This window comes from Narcine bancroftii, chromosome 7 (assembly GCF_036971445.1).
Source record: "Narcine bancroftii isolate sNarBan1 chromosome 7, sNarBan1.hap1, whole genome shotgun sequence".
NCBI lineage: Eukaryota > Metazoa > Chordata > Chondrichthyes > Torpediniformes > Narcinidae > Narcine > Narcine bancroftii.
The window spans coordinates 177,447,793-177,463,351 of NC_091475.1; the positions used below are offsets into that span (position 1 = coordinate 177,447,793).

The window sequence follows — 15,559 nt, forward strand, 5'->3', positions numbered from 1 at the left end:
GAAGAGTTTTTTTTAAACCTTTGTGAGTAATGTCACCTTTTGACAATAAATGTTTACTGCAAGACACTGGAAACTAAAGATCACTTCCCATATCTTAGGAGCTATGTCTTTTACAAAATTAAAAATTCACCATGAACATATTCATCAAAAAATGGTCATATGGGTGTATTTTGGCAGCATGGGACTGTGGTCTGTTAGCCTGCTGTATCTCTAAATTAAAAAAAAAAGTAAATTCACCAGTAAGCCAGCACAGCCTCTGAAAACATAGGGAAAAGGAGTTGACAATCAAGACCAAAAATTTGGCACATGACTTGCGGTCTATCAAGCAGTAGTGATCTCAGCCCTCTGTGCATGAAACAGTACAAAAGCATTGGAAAGACAGCACCAAGGCTACCTCCGTAAAATTCCCCAAATCCACTGGATAGAGATCCCAGCAGATCCAGCCAACATCCCCAGCACTGAGGTCTTAATTGCACTGTCAGCTGCAATGGGCATGACTGACACTTTTTTCAAGGCTCACATAAAAGAAATGACTGTTACGGGAATGTTGGAATGGTTATGGGCTATATATGTCTTTAAAAGATATAGATGGTGGGGGTATAGACTTCACAGAGTAACAGTTCACAAAAGACATCTCATTTAAAATGCAAGAGCTTTGCTGAAGCTTGATGTTGAGGCATTGGTTGACTTTGCAGAAGCAATGAAGGATCCTGATCTATTATGTATGGGCAATAAAGTCCAGGCTCACAGATACTGATTAGATCTTTTGACTATTGGGGTTTGGAGACCTGGAAGAGTCATGCGGTTTTTACAAGCAGAGAGAGGGGTGATTTCTCTTTTGGAGAGAGAGAGAGAGAGAGTGAGAGAGAGAGAGAGAGAGAGAGAGAGAGAGAGAGAGGTCAGTTCTACAGTAGCAGTTGAGGCTCCAAAATGGCAACTGGCAGGCTTGTTGAAAAACCCCATTTTGAAGATGGTTTATGAGTTCTGAGTTCAGCCTGTTCAAAACCCTTGTAGTCCTTACAAGAAGAAATGGCTGGCTAGAGTGTTTCTCCTGTGGTGACCTGGAAGAAGAGGTTATCATTTGGAAAACCCATGATGGGACAAGTTTCTTCAGCAAGACACTGAAATGACTGATTGGAGGAAATCAGTTTGTGTGTGTCCAATGAGCAACAAATTTCTCTCTGAAACCAACAAGAACCTTCCTGAGTGGTAACCATTTAACTTTAAGCACCAGAGCCTGGTGAAGATTCATAAATGTTAAATTCTGTGCATAATATGAGAATTGCCTAATACCAGCAAACTTGGAAAAGTGAAAAATAAATGATTGGACAGTGAAACAGAGAACTTTCCTGAACATATACACATTCCATGCTCATGTGCTTAGAATTAGAAGGGGGTTAACTTAATAGTATTAAGTTAATGTTTGATCTTGTTATTATGTTTAAAGAAAATTAAAAACAACTTTTTATAAGGAACTGTTGTCTTGGTGAATTTCTATTGCTGTTGGGTTTTGGAGTCCTCTGGGCTTGTAACATGACTAATTAGCATAGCAACTAGTTTTCAAAATCTACTTGAAGAAATGCAATGCATGCATCGACTCCTGTGAATCCTTAGTTTTTAATTGCATTCAGCATGGTACTGAAAACAAAAATCTTTGTTTCAGCAATATATCTCAATCTGTGGTCTGTCAACGACTGGTGTTCATGGGTTTGTTATAGATAGTACGTGGCAATGCAGCAGAGGCAAATATTATTGTAAAGAATTAATGTAAAATAGGTTGTAATTTTGGTGACAAAAAGTTTTCTCATCAAATCAATAAAACTCCTATCATTAGGATGGGCAGGAGGTCAAGCCAGACAGTACATCCTCTCCCTACTGGTGGTCTGTGGTAAGTAAAGGAATACTTTGGTGGTGTGAGGGTGAGAGAAGTTGAGAGCCTCTCGTCCAGGGTAAAGAATGTGAGGTGTGCTCCATCTCACCAACTATCCATCCCCAAACTGCCTGTTCCATCAGACACAAACTACCTAATCTTTGGAAGCTTTTGTTATTCCACATTGGCTGTAACTGAACTTGTGGCTGTAATGAACTGCAATGGGTGTGATTTGTTGTGAGTTTGGCCCTGGGCAGCAGGATTATGGATGACCACAGAAGAATGAGAGAACAGGCTTAAAGTTGATTGGAATAATCAAGTCCAGAAATAACTCCACTAGAAGAGTTGAGGCAGGGATAAAATCCAGTGATATTACTTTAGAAGTGGATGGTCTGGATGTCACAAGCCTACTTGTGGACATTGAGGCATTTTAGTATATAATAGTATTTAGTGCAGATGCAGAAGAGAAATGAGAACTCAAAAGAACAAGGCACAATCTGGAGGTTGCTGACAATCTCAAATCCCTTCCCTTGTCCGACGGAGTGCACCATCTTGCAAATTGGCTCATTTCATCAAGGTCCCTTAAGCAGTTTGCTGGTTTCACTATGGCCTCATCAGTGTTCTCAGAGTTCAGTTCCTCTCTCCTGAACGACTGCATGAGCAATGAGGGAAGGATTGTTACTGGTGGCCGTCCTGAGAGCGTTGGATGTTGCAATCAGAACGAGAGTCCAACATATAACAATATTCCACGATTAAAGCTGGCTACTCACTTGGCGAAACGCTATGTCAACGAAGCACAGATGGCGATCCAGTTAGTACTAATTACAACCTACCAATGATGACCAGAGACGTCTTGTTGGGATTGTTTTAACAAAGTTAAAGCACATTTATGGCTTCGGTCAACAACGCGCTCGCCGCATTTTCGAGGGGTCCTTGTGAATTGGTTCATTGAGTTGGACATTATGCAAATAAATAATAACTTATTCGAGGGCATTTTCGCACATACTTTGATTTCAATAATTTCAGAAAGACAAACGGCCAAAAAGTAAAGATTAAATCATAAGGTCTTTGACTAGTTTAATTCACGAGCATCAGTGTGTGTGTGTGTGTGTGTGTGTGGGGGTGGGGGGGGCGGGGGAAGGTAAGACAGAAGCCACGTGCACCATCACACGCTGCCTCGGCAGATCACGGCCACAGCAGCACGCGCCGGCCCCCCGCCCCGCCCCGCCCCGCCCCTTAGCTGACCTTGGTTCATCGCTCACCTCATTGGGCAGTGACGGTCGAATTTCAGAGGCCACACTGCGAGTGGCTGAAACTCACGTCAATCAGAACGTGCTGGTGAGCTTGTGAGGTTAATCCGGCGCGCGTAGCGTTTCGGTGCTCTAACGGGCTTCCAACGGACGGACAGCGAACGAGCGAGCGAGAAGAAGAAGAAGAAGAAGGACCGACCACCCCCCACCCCCACCCCCCGGGAATATTCCGTCCTTAAACCGCAGTTTACCCATCTGAGGTTAGTGCGGAGTGTGGGTGGTCAGGGGGGCGATCGCACTGGCCGCATGGTGGGCAGCCGGCGGAAGCTCGGTTGAACCGCAGTTCAGAGCCGATGGCGGCAAATGGAAAGGGGTCTTTAATTCGGTTCTTGTCGCGCTGCTGCCGCCTTTTTAAATCACATATCGCGGTCTTTTAGTCATTCTTATGCGAGGACGGGTTCACCCCTCTCCAACAGGATAGTTCCTCTTGGGTGGGTGGGCAGAGACCTCCCTTCAGCCCGTCTTCATTTGCAGCCTCCTTGCCCAGTCACTGGATTGGACATCGAGTTGACGGCAGTTTTTAGACGCAATAGGTTCGAGAATTATTAACAGGCAAGATTAGTTTGGAAAAGTTTTTTGTTTGGGGGGGGGGGGAGTTAAAGTAAACTTTAAATCTAGATGTTTACGTTAATTACACGAGGAAAGTGTTATTTGGACAGATGAAAAGAAGCTATCGCGGACATACCCCCCACCCCCACCACTTGGATAAGCAGCAAACCGTATTGGTAAAATTTTGGTTAAAGTTGTTTTAAATTGTAGCTCACTAGATGAAATTTCTGTATAAACGCTTGCATTATCCTGCCAGAAGGTCTTGAATTGCAGAAGAATATCATTGTTTTGAGATTAAAGAGATATAATATACGAACGAGTAATCCACAACGACCTGGAAACATGGGCATCGACCACATAAAAACTTGGAACTTGGCAAGTCGTTGCATTGTCCCGATTGGTGTCAGCTTCTTAAAAACACATGCTTAGGAGCTCGGAGGTCTTTCAGCGTCTAAAATATATTTCCGAATGAATGAGCCAAAAAAAAACAACCCAGGAAATCTCAGCATGCAGACAGTGCTGGCTGGGTGAGGAATCCAGACCAACAAAAGGTGTTAATTGGATATGAGAAGGGGAGAAGTGAGAATTATGCCTGTGCAAAAGGAGACAAGGAACAGGGAGAGGCACAGAGCTGGGGGAAAGGGTGTTCAACCAAAGCCAGAGAAGTCGATATTAATGCCAGCCAGTTGGTGGGTGCCCAGTCAGAAGATGAGGTGTTAAATTAAATTTGGATGGTAGCAGGCCATTTTGGCCCATGCCCCAATTTGCATCCAATTAACCTATCCCTCCAATGTTTTGAAAGGTGGGAGAAAACCAGAGCCCCTGGAGAAAAACCACAGACACTGGGGAAAAAGTACAAACTCTTTACAGATAAATGTCAGTCTGGCAGTGCATGAGACCATGGACAAAAATGTCAGCAAGGGAATGCAATGGGGAATTGAAATGGGTGGCCTCAGGGAGATCCACGCTATTGCGGCAGACAGAGCTGTGGTGCTCAACAAAGCGATCTCCTCGTCTCTCCAATGTAGAGGAGACCACAATGGAAGCACTGGATGCAGTAGGTGACCCTTGCAAATTCATAACTCACAGGGCGGCTGGCAGGGCTGACAGTGCATACTTGTGCTTTTAAATAATCTCAAGATTACTTATAATGCAAATACAATGTAATGCTATGTAAATAGTTGTTATCCTCTATTGTTTAGGGAGTAGTGACAAGCTGGTCTATGGGTTTGTTCTAAGTTTGAACAGTGCATCCTACTGTAGTAGATTTTCCTATGGTCTTTTGTACATTGGGTGGATATGTGCTTTGATGTGCCCTGCAAATATGTAATTTGTCATTCAGGTTGTCACTGCTGGAGGTTTGCCACCCCTTAAATTCAGTGGTCCAGTGTGAACGGCTAACTAGGTACTGCAACCTGGGTCATTTACATGTGTAAGTTTCAAAGTAATTAGCAGATGATCCACCAGGATCACTAGTGAAGACTATTAATTGTTTTTTTTAACTTGAGGCCAGGAAGCATTTTAATGTGACCAATCCTAAAAGTGATTAGCAGATTCTCTGCCCAGATCACTAGTGATGACTATTGATTATTCTTCTTAAGGCCAGATAGCACATTTAATGTGATTAACAAATACTCTGTCAGGATCACGGGTGAAGGCTATCAATTGTCTTACTTGAGGACTGGAGACTTTTTTAATGTGATCAGGTTTAAAAGGATTAACGTGTGGTCTGTCCATTTTAAGATAACATTTAAAGTGATCAGCAGAGACCCTAAGGGCCTGAGAGTCTCATGGGTGAAGATCATTGTTCTGCATAAAAAAATACTGTGCAAGTCAAGAACAATGTAAATTGTAAGGGTTGAAAAGAAAAGTGGTTGTCATGTACCCTGAAGATACAAATTCTACTGTACTTTGGAGGCAAGGCAGACTCCATAAGAGTGGGACTAGCTGCTTGGCAGTGCCTCTTGTTACAATGGTGTGCTCAGGCTTTGCAAAGCAATAAAGGTGTTTGACTTGATTCACAGTGGTCCTGAAAATTTGTTTCATATCCAAAACAGGGACTTTCACAGACCTGCAACAAATGTGTTGGGTGTGACTCCAGGCTTTAGCAATGTTTCAGGTTGTTGGGTAGAAGTTCAGAAGGATCATCAACTTGGTGCGTTTGTCTGAAGATGGTTGCAGATATTTCAACCTTCTCATTGATACTCGTGTGTTGCCACTTGACATTGAGCACAGGAAAATTTGCACACCATCTCTTCCCATTAATAAAGAATTTTGAAGATCTTGGATCTGAGACAGGAAGTCTTTTTTTTGTTAACACTAATGGTGGAACTAATTTGAAAGTTAGGTTATGAGAAAATATTACACAAATTAGAATTGTACTCAGAACAATGTCAAGTTTACATTTGAAGATTCTCAAGAAATAAATAAATAGAAAGATGAAGACTTTTTCCCCACTGGTGGTGGAGTGTAGAAACATTGAGTCAGAATCTAGCTGCTTCAGAAATAGCTGTAGAAAGTAGATTAGGAGCAGTTTTTTTTTTGGGGGGTGGGGGTAATTCCTCCTCTGACATGGGCCAAAAGACCAAACTGCTGAAGGAACTCAAGTTGAGTAACATCAGTGGGTGAAAAGGATGAGAACTGCTATAACAGCTCTCAGAGACTCCAACACACTACAGGCAGTCCTCGGCTTACAAGTGAGATCTGTTTGTAAGTCTGTCTTTAAGTGGAATTTGTAAGTAAGTCAGAACAGGTACATAAGTTCTTATTTAGCGTCAGTTTGTCAAATGTTTGCCTTGGTATATTAGTATACATTTTACACTTCAATGCATATAAAACTACAGGGATCAATTTCTTGAAATCGTCACACTCAACACTGCTAATGGCAACTAAAAATGGTGGACCCCATTCTCCTTACTTGAGCCAATGCACCAGAAGCCGCATGTAGTCCATTTGTAAGTATTGGCTGTCCATAAGTCAGACCTATGTAACCTAGGTGCTACCTTCGTGAAGAAAGCACATCAGTGCCTCTACTTCCTCAGGAGTTTGCAGAGGATTGGTCTGACACCAGAAACCTTGGTGACTTCTACAGATGTGTGGTTTTGAGAGGGAATGTCTCATGATGATGTGGGGTTAGGACGTTAAATTCTGACCCTCTTGAAAACTAGTTTTAAAAAAAAGTACTGTGACAGAGTATATAGATAAGTTTTTGGGAGATAAATTGGGAAAGGTTTGTTAGAGTAGGTTGCATACAAACACTTTATATTAAAAAAAAATGTTATTTGAAATATTGGAGCTCTGCTGATGTTAGACATATCGGCTCCACAGCTTTTGAAAGAGGTTTGAAGAGTGCCCAAGAGACTTCACTAATGGATTGTTGTTTACAAAAGGCAACAGATGAAAGATCTTGTCAGAGCCGCCTTCTGTCTGGAGTAGAGCTTGCTGTTCTAAGAGGGTCATGTGGTTTTGCAAGCAGAGAGAATCAAACAGGCTTTTTCTTGAGAGAGAGATAGGGCTCACAGAGCCCTTTGACGTAAACCATCCCCTGAACAAAATCCACGTTCAGTGATGATAACAATTACTGCGTTATCAGGATAGAGAAAAAGTATTGAGAATAGCTGCACAGAAAGCTTGTCAAAGATAAGAGCCACTTGAATACTAAGGGAGTAAAATTTTATTTTATCCAGATATCAGTGAAGATTTTTTTAAAAAGAAAAGCATTCAATCCTGTTTTTTTTTAATTAAAAGACTTTATGGGAGAAAGGATACTGCTTATTTTTAATGACACCCTGTGACCTTGAAAAGTTTTCTTCCAAATGGACAAAACAGTTTTCTAAACGATCACGAGGCAGAAGAATTTGTTGAAAACTTGCCAGGTCAACAGTCGGGATGAAGACATTGTGGATGCAATGTGATTGTTTCTTTCTTTGTAAACTCGACACAACTGGCTTGGAGTTGAACTATGATTATGAAGTTTTTTTTATATAATAAAAGAAATATACTAAGATTCTTAGGAGGGTAGGGAGAGGTGGAGGAGGGTGCGGACGCTGATTCATGTGTGTATCTGTGACTTCATTTGTGGCCCGCATGGGGTGGGGGGGTGGGGTGGTGGTGATAGTGTTGCTATGGTTAGCAATGCGACAAGGAGTTTTTTTCTTTAATCCTGTTTAAATGGTATCATATTTAGTAATGTATTGTGGCGGTGTGAGCGGTGGAAGAAACACAGCCATCACGTTGAAATTCACGACTTTTTATTCAAATTCAGCATGCCCCTTTAAGGGCAGCATGAGCTCAGTCACCTGGTGCATTGTGACGTCATAATCATTGCCCAGGGTGCACGCTGGAAGGGGTGCTGGAGTCGGAGAGAAACCTCTGACGACGCCATTTCCCCATGGCTGCCCTGCCACATGGCGATACGAGCGGGGCCGGTTCGCCATGAGGATGTGCACAGGCACAGTATCTTATTTTACTTACTTTTTGTCTTTGGGTTGTCAGGTGGGCAAACACAGAGGACATTGAATTACATAACTAAATGGTGGAGGTTTGTGGGACAAGGTGATGGAAATAAAGATTGAAATTAAAAAGTAATGAGTAAATTGGTAAAATTCAAATTTTAATATTAATGGAACATTAAATGGAAGAAAATACTTGCCCATATTTTAAAAAATGGGTGTAGATATAGCCTTTTTACAGGAAACATTTGACGGAAAAAGAACATTCAAAACTGAAAAGAGATTGGGTTGGCTATGTTGTATCTTCTTTTTATTTTTAATTAACAAAAACCTTCCAATAGATATTCACCATGTTGAGACAGATCCAGCAGGTTGGTTTATAATGGTTCATTGTCACATTTATTCTGAGCTGTGGACCCTTTTGAATATTTATGTGCCCAATAAAGATGATAAGTTTATACAGGAAACCTTCCTAAATTTGGCAAACGCCCAAAAGAATGTAGTGGTAGGAGGAAATTTTAATTTCTGTATAGATCTTATTAGATAGATCTTCAAGAGGGACCAATAGAAGCAGAGCCGCCAAAACAACTCTGACCTTAATGAAAGATTTGAACTTGTTACATCCGACTGAACAGGATTATTTTTACTCAAGTCGACATGATTTGTATTCCAGAATAGAATTTTTTTTCTTGCTTTCAGCATAACTCAAGATAGAGTACTTCAGGTAGACTATCAAGCTCTACTTTTGTCTGACCATTCACCATTATTGTTACAGGTTGAAATGCCTGATAAAAAGAAAGCAATTTTTAGATGATGATTAAAACGGTCAGATTTCTGTGCTTTTGTAAGAGAGCAAATTTAGTTGTTTTGTAATCTGAACTTTCATTCAGTAACTGACAAATTTGTGATTTGGGATGCTGTTGTTTGGGTTCGTGTGGGTCCCACAGGTTAAGAACCAGACCGAGGTGGATGGTACAAAACCAACTTTATTTCGGGGATGAAAGAGGAAACAGTGGGGTTGATTTGTCAAGTAAATCTTATTTATATAACACACACACTCAATGTAATCGTACGTGCCCTCACCCCCCCCCCCCTCTGGTCAGTATGGGCACGGCTCTTGCTACTTAGCTTCGGGACTCATCCCAACCCAGTATGAAAGGTGATACTCATGATCCACAAGGAGTCCAAAGAGGCAGAACAAATTTATGGCTCTGGGGGCAAAGCTGGGGGGCCAATCATATGGCTGTATGGGCCCTGTTGGTGGCTGCATCCAATGGCTCAAGGCCAAGTGCAGGGGTTAACCGAGGTGGTTATCCGAGGTGATTCACCTGGGCCAATCATGAGGGTCACCTTGATGGCTTGGGATGAGTTTCTGACCTTGATTGGCAGGTGGTGTGATCTCTGAATAGAAGTGCAGCAGTGCTGCCCAGTGGTGGACGCTGCCTCTCCATTACAGATGCACTGAAAGCTTATTTGAGGGGACGAATTATGTTTCACCTCTTAAAATAAAGAAAGACTATATGAGGGAATTGAATCAATTAGAAAGGGAGATAACTGATAGGGAGAAAGATTTGCATGTTTGCAGGTCAGAGGATAGAAGGAGGTTATTAATTAATAAAAAGCTGTAGCGGGAGCTACAGCAAAGAAACTCGCAACCACCACCCTGGATGCTCTCAACGACTGTTTTATTCAAATCCCTTTAAGGGGAGCATGACCTCAGCCACCGTGTGAGTGGTGATGTCTTGATGGCTGCCTGAGGCGTGCACTGGGCTGGAACTATAGGCTAAGGGGGACCCCTGACGGTGCCCTCTTCTCATGACTGCCCTGCCATGTGGTGGTACAAGCGGGGCCGATTCACCGCAAGAGAGTGCGCCGCCTCAAAGCTTAATTATCACACCATGCAGATTTGTAGAACCGAAAAAGCGATAATGAGAACTGAACAAAGATATTATGAATTAGGTGAGAGATCACACCAGGTATTGTGTGGCAATTGAAAACTGAACAAATCTCCAGAACCATGAATGGTATCTGGAAAGACTAATAATATTCATTATAAGATATAAATGACTCCTTTTGGGATTTTTATTCAAAGTTGTGTAGTTCAGAATCTTGATAAAATTGATAGTTATTTAGTCAAATACATATGCCTGTCCTGTCTGTGGAAGAGCAGTCAGAACTCAACTCTCCCATTGATCAGTTAGAAATTAAAGAAACAGTGAGTACATTACAAGCTAATAAAGCTCTGGGAGAAAATGGCTTTCCAGCTGAATTCTATAAGGAATTTAAAGATTTATTACGCACTTTATTTATGGATCTGATAATTATGGTAATACCAAAAAAAAGAGATCCCTTAAAGCCTGCTTCATATAGACAGATATCTTTTGAATGTGGGTTATAAAATTGTTGCAAAAGTTTTGGCTAATAGGATAAATAATTATTACTGAAGTTAATCAATGCTGATCAGACAGGTTTTGTTAAAAAGAGACTGGCTGCTGATAATGTAGTGATTGTTAAGCATTATTCATTTAGCACAATCAAAAGGAAATTTAAGTGTTGCTATAGCCTTGGATGCTAGAAAAGGCCTTTGATTAGAATGGGACTTTCTTTTTAAGATGCAGGACAAATTTGATTTGGGATAATCCATTATTAATTGGACAAATTTTGACACCTATTAATTTTGAGATCTTCTTTGTCGCCAGCATTATTTGTATTGGCTATTGAACCTCTTGGAGAGATGACTAGACGACAAGTATCTATTAATGAATTTAGGGTCGGTCATGAAGAACGTAAAATTAGTTTATATGCAGATGATGTATTGATATACTTGACCAAATCAGTGTCCTCCTTAAGGCAATTGCATCTCTGATTAGAAGAATGTGGACAGTTTCGCCATATAAGATAAAATGGGATAAAATTGAAGTTATTACGATTTACAAAAGGTGATTACACGGCATTTTTTTTAAACTTTATTTATTCGTTCAAAATACAGATAGTAAATAACATATACAACAATAAACCAAAAACATGAACATTATATTTTAGAAAAAAATGAAAAAAGAAAACCCCCCCTCCCCCCCACCCAGCCAGCTCTCCTAAGGAGAGTCATAAAGAAAGGGGGAAAAAAATAAGGAAAAATTAAACATACATATTAAAATCTAATCAACATATATCAAAATGTAAATATTCTGAATATAACAACCACTTACTAATAAAAAAGCTATAGTTATCACATGAAACATATGTAATTTTTTCCATTATTAAACAGTATGTCATCTCATTATGCCATCTATTAATATCAATCATATTTGTATCTTTCCACATACTAACAATACATTTTTTCTCTACAAATAATGCTAAATATACAAAAGCAAGTTAAAATTTACCTAATCCCAAACCTTTCAGAGGTTACAAACTGCCCAATAAAGATACTATCAGATCTAAAGGTATTTTAATCTTATGCAAATTTGGATTTATCCCAACTCTTTTTATCCATACCATCCTATAATATTTAATACATGAATGAAATATAACCCTTTTCTGGTACCTTCCTAAGAAAAGTCTCAAATGTAGTCATTTCAGGTAAAATCTTTTTCTTTTTCTTTGGCTTGGCTTCGGACGAAGATTTATGGAGGGGGTAAAAAGTCCACGTCAGCTGCAGGCTCGTTTGTGGCTGACAAGTCCGATGCGGGACAGGCAGACACGGTTGCAGCGGTTGCAGGGGAAAATTGGTTGGTTGGGGTTGGGTGTTGGGTTTTTCCTCCTTTGCCATCATATCGCTACCAAACACACATTTTACCAAAGATCAAATTTTAAAATAAAGAAACAAAGAATTCTTATCAATACCATAGCTGACCCTCATCGTTACGCTTAATCGAACTGTTTAAACCTCGAACATTAAAAGTGGCAAACCTCAACTTAACATATCTACTAATATTACTAAAGACCAATAATATCTTTATATAAAAACTCAAATCATCGTATATAGGCCCTCCAATAGGAGAAAAAAAATCACAAAGTTAAAGCTAGATAAAATGAAAAGAAAAAAAAAGAAAAAAAATTAACAAACCCCCCCCCCCCCCACCCCCAAAAAAAACTACCAAAAGGTAGTAATCCCTGAACAAAATTTGGGTGTGGATCACCCACCAGTGGCTCATGACTAATAGAACCTAGAACAAATCTCTTCCTCCCCAGCTAAACAAAAAAATCTCAAAATATCATAACATAAAAAGTAAAATAAGAATAAGAAGATTCCGCTATTCATCCAAGAGGTTCTAAACTCGGAGATCCCATTTTAAAAGAAGTTAGACTCTTTCCATTCCCGTTTTTTCCCATTTCTACCATTTCTTCCGTTTCCAGAACAACCAGATTTTTCTTTAGGAGACAATGGTGGACTACGTCTTTGTCCTCTTATATCTGGCAATGAATCAGCAAAAATCATTGCTTCATGATCATCCTCAAAAAACCGAGATTGATCATCTCCATGAAACACCTTCAACACTGCCGGATAGCGAAAAGTAGACTTATAACCTTTACGCCACAAAACTTCTTTAACTGGATTAAATCAATGTCGACGTTGAATAACCTCTTGACTCGAATATGGATAGAAAAAAACTGCTATCCTGAATCAATAATGGAGTTTGTCGTTTTCTCGCATTTTGCACCGCCAGTCGAAGTATTGCTTCTCTATCCAAATAATTCAAACATCGAATTATTACAGGTCTCGGTGGCTGACCAGGTAAAGGTGATCTCCTTAAAGTTCTATGAGCTCTTTCCAATACCAAGCCTTCAGAAAAAACCTTCAACACTTTTTCTGTATTAGAAGCCACTTGTTGTTGACATTCCAAAAAAGCAAACTGAAATTAAAAAAAAATCTTCATAAGATGCTTCTACACGTGCTTTAACTGTATTCAATTCTGAACTTATTCTTTGAGCCAGCTCATTCATTATAGGCTGAATGACAGCATTTAACTGCTTACATTGTAATTCAGAAAAGCTCAGCTCTGCTTTCTCTAACGTAGTGGCAGAACCAGGTAACTGCAGCTCCTGCTGCAACTCAACAAAAGGCATTTTAACGGTCTTACTGCGGGTCTGGACTCCCAGCGACGGCACCCCGACTTCCTCAGGGGGTCGACGCTGGTCTCCCCCCTGCAGCTCGCAGTTTTTTCAAAAAATCACGGATGAAATCGAGATCTTCAGTTTGAAATGCTTCCTGAAGCAGTTCAGACAATAGAGTCGTCTTCCTGCGTGCTCCCTCCGTTAAAATCAGCAAGCTGCCAGAATTTGGATCCACTTCTTGGGAACACGCACCTTCCTCCAGAGAACGGGTAATTCCAGTGCTATCCTTCACTTGGTGAATAGTAGACATTTTTTTTTCAGCTCCCACAGGCAGTCTTTGTAGTTTAGGCACTGAAGAAATTAAACCTGAAGCTGTAGCAAGTTGTTTAGGCCCCAAATCTTCAATACTTCAAAAATGTAACTTCTTCTGCACTTGAGGTTTAATCTTTTTACCATTAATGGCCATAATAGTTCCTTAATACTTTAAACTAAAATTTAAGAAGTTTAAACTTGAAAGCAAAAGGTTAAAAAATGGGTACTTAAAAGTCCGGCCAGAGAGGTCGAGATTACACGTCTAGACTCTACGCCATCTTGCCATGCCCCCCGATTACATGACAATGAAATACCCAATTTAAATGGCCAAAAAATGGGATTAAATATTTAGGGATAAGAAAAGATACCAATTTAAAGAATTTATATAAATGGAATTATCTACCTTTACTTTATAAAGTTGAAGAGGATCTAAAGAAATCCATGATGTTACCTATTACTTTTAATAGGTAGAATTAATTGTATAAAGATTAATATTTTCCAAGAATTCAATATCTTTTTCAGTTATTTTAAATAACTTAATAAGTGGAATCGTAAACTCTTATGGAAGGGTAAAATAGAGTATCTATGCAGAAATTAAAATGGAAATGTGAATGGCGGGGGGGAAATTGCAACTTTCAAATTTCTAGAATTATTATAGAACAGCTCAGATGCTTTTTATTGCACCCATTGATTGATGACCGGAACTAAAGATGCACCTTTATTGAAACATTTAATAGATATTTGGGTTAAGATAGATGGGGAAATTTGGACAAAGGGAGGTATCAGAATAGTTTGATATCTTTTTCACAAGATAATAAATTTTTGAAATTGTGGTCTGAAGATTGTTATGAACAAGGTCAGTTAATGTCCTTCATTTAAATGAATGATAAATATGGATTAACTATAAATGTGCTTTTTTTGTTATTTTCTAATAAAACTATTCTTTAGAGACAAATTTGGACCAGAAAGTTTGCTGCCACTATGTAGTGAAGTGGAAACTTGTTTAATTAGGGCTAGAATGGAAATTTATTTCTGCAATGTATCTTTTATTACAGAGAGCAACATGTAAACTGGGGCTTTATAAATCTAAACAGAAGTGGGAACAGGATTTGAGTATCACAGTTTTGGATGGATTTGTATAGAGACTATATGTCTGATGCAATTAGTGCAAACTGCACGAAAACCAACAAGGTCGGGTCAGATACAGCAATGAGCTCTCTGAACCCTTCTCCATTAACAATGGCGTGAAGCAAGGCTGTGTTCTCGCACCAACCCTCTTTTCAATCTTCTTCAGCATGATGCTGAACCAAGCCATGAAAGACCCCAACAATGAAGACGCGTTTACATCCGGTACCGCACGGATGGCAGTCTCTTCAATCTGAGGCGCCTGCAAGCTCACACCAAGACACAAGAGAAACTTGTCCGTGAACTACTCTTTGCAGACGATGCCGCTTTAGTTGCCCATTCAGAGCCAGCTCTTCAGCGCTTGACGTCCTGCTTTGCGGAAACTGCCAAAATGTTTGGCCTGGAAGTCAGCCTGAAGAAAACTGGGGTCCTCCATCAGCCAGCTCCCCACCATGACTACCAGCCCCCCCACATCTCCATCGGGCACACAAAACTCAAAACAGTCAACCAGTTTACCTATCTCGGCTGCACCATTTCATCAGATGCAAGGATCGACAATGAGATAGACAACAGACTCGCCAAGGCAAATAGCGCCTTTGGAAGACTACACAAAAGAGTCTGGAACAACAACCAACTGAAAAACCTCACAAAGATAAGCGTATACAGAGCCGTTGTCATACCCACACTCCTGTTCGGCTCCGAATCATGGGTCCTCTATCGGCACCACCTACGGCTCCTAGAACGCTTCCACCAGCGTTGTCTCCGCTCCATCCTCAACATCCATTGGAGCGCTTACATCCCTAACGTCGAAGTACTCGAGATGGCAGAGGTCGACAGCATCGAGTCCACGCTGCTGAAGATCCAGCTGCGCTGGATGGGTCACGTCT

At 40.4% G+C, this 15,559-nt stretch overlaps 1 protein-coding gene across 19 annotated transcripts in view; it reads left to right on the forward strand.

The window, feature by feature from the left end:
• Positions 1-3,217: 3,217 nt before the first annotated feature.
• The window catches only part of wasf3b (WASP family member 3b), a 246,852-nt gene continuing 234,510 nt past the window's right edge, over positions 3,218-15,559 (forward strand). For 16 of the 19 annotated variants that reach the window (XR_011342254.1, XR_011342250.1, XR_011342249.1 and 13 more), the window contains exon 1: positions 8,082-8,223. Coding sequence is in view for 4 of the 19 variants with exons in the window: in XM_069891486.1 (XP_069747587.1) it covers positions 8,136-8,223 (88 nt within the window). In the remaining 15 variants the exon portion in view is untranslated. Of the gene's footprint in view, positions 3,381-8,081; positions 8,224-15,559 lie in introns of those variants that run through there. The other 3 variants (XM_069891491.1, XM_069891489.1, XM_069891490.1) reach the window with 3 other exon arrangements.